Source organism: Dipodomys ordii, unplaced genomic scaffold (assembly GCF_000151885.1).
Source record: "Dipodomys ordii isolate 6190 unplaced genomic scaffold, Dord_2.0 Scaffold3, whole genome shotgun sequence".
In the NCBI taxonomy this organism is placed as follows: domain Eukaryota; kingdom Metazoa; phylum Chordata; class Mammalia; order Rodentia; family Heteromyidae; genus Dipodomys; species Dipodomys ordii.
This window is the reverse complement of record NW_012267219.1, coordinates 34,535,757-34,544,205: the sequence shown is the minus strand read 5'-3', so window position 1 is coordinate 34,544,205 and position 8,449 is coordinate 34,535,757. Positions and strand designations below refer to the sequence as shown.

General features: G+C 46.1%; 1 protein-coding gene across 1 annotated transcript in view; it reads left to right on the top strand.

Annotated features, from left to right (window-relative positions):
• The window catches only part of Pah (phenylalanine hydroxylase), a 56,627-nt gene that overhangs the window by 23,185 nt on the left and 24,993 nt on the right, over nucleotides 1-8,449 (top strand). Inside the window, exon 4 of the mRNA XM_013021270.1 lies at nucleotides 6,523-6,611. Coding sequence (XP_012876724.1) covers nucleotides 6,523-6,611 — 89 coding nt within the window. The remainder of the gene's footprint in view (nucleotides 1-6,522; nucleotides 6,612-8,449) is intronic.

The following is an 8,449-nucleotide window of genomic DNA, read 5'->3' as shown; positions in this document are numbered from 1 at the left end:
CTTCTTCTTCTTCTTCTTCTTCTTCTTCTTCTTCTTCTTCTTCTTCTTCTTCTTCTTCTTCTTCTTCTTCTTCTTCTTCTTCTTCTTCTTCTGTAGCCCAGTAACCTTGAGCAAATCACTTCATCTTTCTGTGCCTCAGTGTACCTATCAGCAAACAGAAATAATAATGCCCATCACCTAGAGCTGTTTTGAGAATTAAGAGTCAAGGAGGGTGAAGCAGTTAGCAGTGTACCTGACACACAGGACAAAGGGAAACAAAATCCTGTAACTTTAGAGGAAAAAAGGTAATCCATAATCAAGTGGGGGGGATGGGGGCTGGTGCTGGTCCCAAGGCTTGAACTTAAGGCTTTGGTATAATCCCTTAGCATTTGTTGTTGCTGCTCAAGGATGGTGCTCTACCACCTGAGCCTTCTGGCATTTTGGAGATGAGAGCTTCATAGACTCTCATGCCCAGGCTGGCTTTGAACTGTTACCCACAGATCTCAGCCTCCTGAGTTGCTAGGATTACAAGTGTGAGCCACCAGCACCTAGCAGTAGCGATCACCTTTGAACTGAAAAGGTGCAAATGGTGCATGTGGTAGAGGTTGAGGATAAAAACCGATGGGCTCTGCCACCAGGGGCCGGGTGACTCTCTTTATTTAGCCAGACAGGCATCTCTGGGCTTTCTTGGGACTGATGGTGCACGTCTACCTGCTATAGCTTAGTTGCTCCCTTGCTTAGCCACAAGGGTTTGTCTGTCCTGCCCCTTTCACAGATTGAAAAACCAGGCTGGACACAAGCAATCTGCTCCAACTCATGGCTTGTATAGGAGAGAGAGAGAGAGAAAACTTGGGTTCATGATTCTTGACCAGGATGCAATAGACTACCAGTGTAGCCGATGTATCCATACAATGGAGGTGCTTGGTGCTGAGTTGGTTGGGGGATCCTCTCTGGGGTGCTGGCCTTCAGCTCCCAGTGTCCCCAGACTGCTGGCCCTCCATGCTGTGTAGCCAGGGGCTGAGCAGCCTCACGACCTTGACTGTTGGCACTCCCTAACACCTAGAGGGCACCTCGACTAGTCTCTTTCTTAAGCCGCTCTCTGTGTCTCCAAGGGAGGAGATAGGGGATGGATTAAAGGTTGGACAGGACTAAGTGGGCCTAATATTCATCACTTGGCATAATGGTAATGATGGCTATGAAATTAGTGATACTACTAAATCCTAACAAAGCCTTTGCTGTGTTGAAAACCCTGTTCTGAGGCCATTCATGTATTCATGCATACTCTTCTGTTTGAAGCCACCCTAGCCCTCTCAGGGACATACAATCACAGTCCTTCTGCAAACAAGGAACTAGGGAGCTAAGAGGTTAACTGATCATGGGTCCCAGAAGCCACTACAATCCCCTAGACGGCACAGGGATTCCTTTATGACTTTGCTGTCCAGAAGGAAGTCTCTTCACAGGTTCAGTGGAAAAGGTCCTGTGTTCAAAGACCAGGGCTGGGTGGGCTGTGGAGCTGGTGATCTCCTTCCTCTGTGCAGCTCTCCTGTTCTCTAGAGGTTTCGGTTAGTGTTGTGGTGGTTGGTTTGTTTCGTCCATTCATATATACGTTCCTTTGTAAGTCTGAGCTTTTAGGCCTCATAGCCCAGGCCCTGCTTTCCCATCCCAGAGCTGGAAACATGCTGGCTCTGCTGCCCTCTGCTGTTCACTTGGGAGATGGACAGTGTGGATTGCTCTGTCCAGCACAGACAAACCAGCTTGGGTCTGCGATAGAATATGTAGTTTCTTTGGTGAGAGGAGAAAGAGAAACCCCGAGGGATGCAGTGGGATGACTGTACTTCCAGGAAATAAACGAGGCTGCCACGTTGACCTCAGTGACAGCATCGCTTTACGTGTCCTCTGGCCAGTTCTTCACAGGACTCCACAGATCTCAGAGTCAGAGCTCAGGAGGGCGGGCAGGCCCACGGGAACAGGTGGATCAAACACACACGGGTTAGAGGGGGAAAGCAGAAACTCAGAAGGATAGAGAACCAGCTTCTGCTTTTCAGTCTCTGTTCCTCCTCCTCCTCCTCCTTCTCCTCCTGCGTGTCATGCTCAAAGTGAACACTAAGAGTTACTGTCTAAAATGTGTCACATTTTCTTAGCGTTTAGTTCATCCAATAATATGTGTAGGTTATTTTAATCCATTTTTATGGATTATCAAAAATCAACTAAGGCTCTGAGAGATGAAGTAACAAATCAGTGGCATACTACCTAGCTCTCTGTAAAGCTTGTGTGTGTGTGTGTGTGTGTGTGTGTGTGTGTGTGTGTGTGTGTGTGTGTGTGCTGGTACTGGGGCTTGAACTCAGGGCTGTCCCTGAGATTCTCTTTCTCGAGACTACTACTCTACCACTGGAGGCACAGCACCACAGCGCCACTTCTGTTGTTGCTGTTTTTGTTCTTGGAGTAATTTATTGGAGATAAAAGTCTCACAGACTTTCCTGCCCAGGATGGCTTTGAATCACAATCCTCAGATCTCAGCCTCCTGAGTAGCTAGGATTACAGGTATGAGCCACCAGCACCCAGCTCTGAAAGGCTTTTTTACCTCAACTTTTCATATGATGAGTTCAGGATAGAACAAGAAATATGTGAATATATGTAACGATCTGTTAAAATACACAGCTAGACACCATCTAAGGATGTTTGAGTCTACAGTGAAACATATCTGTTTTGAGACGATAGCATTCTAGCACTTGATGGCGTGGTAACCATCTTTGTTCACATAGGCATATCTGGGCTATTTGCACAAGGGTGAAATTGCTTACGGAAGTGCTTCTCAGAATGTATTTGTTGTTAGCTGATGTCTGGCTGTGTATACATTAGCATTAAAGCTGAACCATTATTATTGTATTTGCTACATGGAATTATTGTTTTTTTTAAAACAAAGATCTACTCATTTAAGCCCCAATTGTTCTGAAAAAGTGGTGTTTTGTAGTGCTATTCTTATCACCATTCTATAGCTAGGAAGAACAGAGGTATAGGCCCTCCTGCCTCTATTGTTGGGTTCTTAACCATTGCTCAACTGACTCTCCCTGAGACAAACAGGAAAGCAATTCTGGACTTAAGCCCTGTGACTGACAAAAAACAAACAAAATAAGAAAATAATAATATTCTCGTCAATGCCATCTCCTTAGTTCCTCTTCAAGAACTTCCTAGCCTTAGTGATCATTTGAGTCCCTGTATTGTTCTCTTGTGCTTCCTCCAGTAGAACCATGTACCCCAGGCTGGAGCTAAACACAGTCACCCTTCAGTACCCAGCACCTGGAATATGGCAGGTGCTCAGTACAGGCTTGTAGACTCTGCTTTGTGAGTCAGGGTGTCCTCAGGTCAGAAGGCAGTGCATCAGGATGGGCCGGCTCGTGCCCTGGTGGCAGGCGCTAGTGCCTGAGTTATGGACAAGTCTCAGGTGAGGGAGAGATGATCGATGAGCAGTGGCAATAGGAAGGTAAGGTCACATGAAGGCAGGGATGGATCGGGACCGTCCCTTGGAGCCTCTGGGGGCAACCTCTGTAAAGACAGGAAGGGTGTCCGAGGAGACCTGAAGTCTGAATGGCTACAAGCGCATGCTCTTTCCCAAGCCATTCTGAATGTGATTGGAAACAGACACCATCTCCAGGGCTGATGACCGCAGTTCATTGTGAAAGGTAAATACTGAGCTCAGGAAGAAAGGGGAGCTTGGAGAGAAGGTTAGACGATGGAGTGGGAAGCCAGGCCCCTTGCCAAGGGGGAACAGGCTGGTGCTCTTCACAGGTGGGAGCAAGGAGGCCTATCATCTCTCCTGTTCCTCAGTTTCTCCCTGTGTAAAGTGGGTGTCCTGCCCCCTCTTACCTCCCAGCGCCTCCATGTGGATGAGGAGGTGACATGAAGTGTCATAAATCAAAGAGCGCTGGTCAGATGCTCCCCAGAAACAAACACACACCCTGGCATCAGTTCCTCAGCCACCGGTGGTAAGGCTAGGTAGCAGTTGGAAACTTAAAAAGCCCAGGATTCGTTATCATGGAAATTTGGGGAAGGAAGCAAATGTCATTTGGATAGATCCTGCCTGGGCCGTGGATGAGAGGATCTATCTCTTTGCTTTTCCTTTCACTCCATAATTAAATTTGGGACATCTTAGAGGTCCTTCCTTCATAGCTACCTATCCTCTCTTTACCTCAGTAGTTTCCTTGTTTGCAGTGTGGCCACAGACAAGAGTCCTCAAATAAGCAGTGTTTAGAGCAGCACCCAGTACTAGTTTGTATTGTTAACACAGGCAGTTAAAGAGCTTAAGTGCCTCTAATCTATGGAAATAAGGCCCTGAGGTGTCTTTATGTTCTAAGTTCTTGACTGGTTTTGAGGGAAACATAGTTGATCCATGAATGGCATTCCCTGGACTGGCCACTAGATGGCATACATGCTCTTTCCTGACGCACATTGGGTTGTACTTCCTGCACACTTCCTCATTTGCTTCTGGAGACACTGTCTTAGATTGAAGGAGGCAAAACTTGCCAAAACATTTGCCATCTTTCCTACAGTGACAGAGCAGAGATAGGCTGAGAGAAGGCAGCAGGCAGATGCCCCTGGATGGTAACCAGGCCTGGAGCTGGTGGCAAGCTCAGCATTGTTCCTGAGAGCCTCTTTTCAAGGGAAGCCGAAGCTGCCCTGGGCTCACTACAAATTCCTTCGTCATATTATGTTTGCTCTATGCTGTCTCCATTTTCTTATTTCACATTCATTTAGACCTTTTGATTTTCAGAGACTAGATTATTAACTGTACAATAGAGGGTATAAGCCTCTCCTTTTCTCTTTTCTTTTCCCTCCCTCCTTCCTTCCTTTCTTTTTTCTCTATTTTCTTCTTTTCTTTTCTTCTTTCTCTTCCTCCCTTTTTTCTTTCTTCTTATGACAATACTGGAACTCAAACTCAGGGCCTAAGCACTGTCCCTTAGCTTTTCCTCTCAAGGCTGGTGCTCTATCACTTTTACTTCTGGCTTTTTGCTGGTTAATTGGAGATAAGAGTTTTACAAACTTTCCTATTCAGGCTGGTTCGAAACTATGATCCTCACCTCTTAACCTCTTGAGTTGCTAGCATTACAGGCGTGAGCCACAGGTCCCCAGCTCCTCCTTATTTTGGAGATAGATAGCAGCAGCAGTAGAACAGAATAGACATCACTGTTGGTAATCCTTACATGGTAACATAACTAGAGTTACCCCTTTCGTTATTTCTTCCCTCCATCTCTCCCTTCTTTTCTCCTTTCTACCCTTCCTCCCTCCTCATCTCCTTGATTCTCTTTCTTCCTTCCCTATGGACCTACCCAGCACTCATGGCTGCTGCCCAGGGAGTTTACAGTTCTAACATCCTTAGTCTCTCTTCATTTCTGGGACATTACACTCAAGAGCATCATCTTTCCTTTTGGACAGTTTTCCCCATTCTTCTCCCTGGGGTCCTTCGCAGTACAGGACCCTCTCATCATAGACTATAGGCCTCGGGTATCATCTGTTTCCTGACTGTGCACCATCAAAAGCAAGTCCAGAAATGTGTTAGGTTTCATAGGTATTGGCCAAACCCAAACTCCCTGACTCCATTCACTCCACTTAACACGGCTCTGTACCTGGCTTTGGGACTAAGATATGTGCGTGTCTGGCAGTATCACAGCAAAACACCTTTCTATAATTTCACATCTGCTAATTACAAAGAAGGGCCCTGTGTAGGACCAATTTTTTTGGAGACCTGCCTGTGTATTAACTTAAAATGACAATGCACTAAATAAACGGTGGTCTGAGCTGGGCACCAGCGGCTCACGCCTGCATCCTAGTTACTCGGGAGACTGAGAGCTGAGGATTGTGGTTCAAAGCCAGCTGAAGCAGGAAAGTTTGTGAGATTCTTATCTCCAATGAACTACCAGAAAACCAGAAGTAGAGCTGTGGCTCAAAGTGGTGGAGCTCTAGCCCAGAGCAAAAGAGCTCAAGGACAGTGGCCAGGTCCTGAGAACATTCCCTAAGGGGAAATATAAAGGATTGTCTGGGAAAGATATAAGTGGGTTGGTCCACCTGTCTGTTGGTAGGACCAATTGGGCTTGTGGTGCAAAGACGAAAGGGACCTCAAAGTCAGACTTCAGGGGCCAGCCAGTTCAAGGCTTTGTTTCGAATCTCTTGAGTGGTGGTGGTGGGAATCACTTTGGTTGTCTGTGAGCTTTTGCAAGAAGACACAGAGGTAGGGAGGTGGGCAGCTATGGCTCCCCCCCCCATCTATATTCAAGGTCTACAGGTCATATTGTGCTGCTGAAGAAAGTCATTGAAGACTTCTACTGTGGAGGGGAGATGAATGAAATCATTCAGAAAAATGGCCAGAAAAGAGATTATGTTTGGAAAATCAGTTGTTTACAAAGAAAATGGCATAGGAGTGAAAGTGTGATGTGGGGTGAGCCTTGCTGTCCACTTGGCTAATTTGGGCTCCGGCTTGTCTTCACCATGGTCTTGTGAGGTGTTCTGCCACATCGCAGTCACTCAGGATCGGCGTCTTGTGTGTTTCAGTGCCCTGGTTTCCAAGGACCATTCAAGACCTCGACAGATTCGCCAATCAGATCCTCAGCTATGGAGCTGAATTGGACGCAGACCACCCTGTGAGTGTGTAGCCATTACAATGAGGTTCTTTCCTCTGGTCTCCTATCCTCTCTTCACTCCTCCTCCTCCTCCTCCTCCTCCTCCTCTTCTTCCTCATTTCTTCTTCTGTTGTCTCCTTCTCCTGTTTTCCCCTTCATCCTCTATCTCCTTCTTCACCCTCTTCTCCCTTCTTCATCTTCTCTTTATTCTTCCCCTCCTTCCCCTTTATCTTCTTCTCCACCTTTTTCTTCCTTTGTCTCCTCCTTTATCTTCTCTTTCTCCTCCTTCTTTTCCTTCTCTTCCTCCTTCCCCCTTCTTCTTCACCCCTCTACCCCTGCTTTTGAGGGGAAAGGATTCAGGAGAAGGATCCCAGGGCTTTGCTGTTTGTGGACAGGCTGGCTTTTAAAAATATGGACAATTCATGCTTATTTTTAAGTCAAACATTAAGTTTCTGACAGTAGTCTTGAAATGCAGAAAAGGCAGAAAAGGAAGAAAGCATAGGGTCCTCTCAGTGCCCCTTTTTCCTGAACATGTTTCAGCTTCCTGGTATTTATCTTGTTAAATGGTTCATTAGTCGTTCGAGGGAGTTACACCATTGGACCCCTCCCCAATTTGTGTGTACATGCATATAACCCTGCACATGCTTTCATGTATGTTTGTACTGTAGATCTAACTTCTACATATGAGAGACAGCATGTGATGTTTGTCTCTGAGCCTTAACATAAGTTCTTATGGGTTGTGTATTCTATGTATGTATGTATGATCTTTAAGTAGTTGTACAAAGTAGTTCCCATTTAACAAAACAGTCTATGAATACAGTGCAACCACTTTCATCATTTTTATTCATCCCTTTCCTACCCCCCTCCTTCCCTCACTCTTCTTAAGTCTGTAGGATATGTGTTGAATTCTTTTTTTTTTATTGTGAAAATACCGTATAGAGGGGTTACAATTACATGGGCAAGATAATGAGTACATTTCTTATCAAGCATTGTTGCTTCCGCCTTTGTTTCCCCTTCCCATCCCTTCCCATCTCCCAACCTCCCACCCCCATACCCTGTAGCCCCACCTCCCCCTGGCCAAGGTTGTAAACTATACTGCCTAACTGACTAGGCAGGCCCTCCCCCCAAAAAACAAAATCTGTAGGAGGCTTCCAGTCTTCACCAAGGCCATAAGCCTGAGGTGAAGGCTCTGCCGGTTCATCTTCTCAGGAACTTCTGATGGCTTCTCTGTGCTTGACTGCTGCTTGGAAGTGGTTCAAGCTATCCTAAACTATGGACAGAAAATTATATCTAAGCCTTCCGAAGTGTATTACTGATATACTGAGTTTTGTTGTGCAAGGTGGCTCATGTTTATAATCTCAATACTTGGGAGGTGGAAGCAAGAGGATTATTAGCTTGAAGCTAGCCATACCTCTGAAATTAACTCTAAAAACAACAAACAATACTCCCCACCCCCCCAAAAAAATCCCCAAACCTCAATCAAATATAATGCTGGAGGATTTTGACTCCTTTTCCTGTCTTCCTGCATGTAATTCAGGTAACTCCAGTGGATTCTGGGAAGGGCAAAGGCCCCCATGATACAGCTTGGATGTGTGCTCTGACGGGTCTTTCTACCTGATCCTATAAGCAGAGCATCTCCAGATATCTGTTTTTCTCAAGAAGACTGTCTGTCTGCCCTTGACCCCATCTCTGGGGTCTGTTCATCCAAATCTCTCTTCCTTAACCAACGTCCATCTTCTTGCCTTGACCCTCTGTTCTTCCCCTTGGCCCTATTCCTTGCTCATTTGGGTCAGTGGGAAAAGAAGCCAGTCCAGAGGGAAGGACATTTCCTTCTCTTTGTTCTCCTGCTCTCCTGGAGG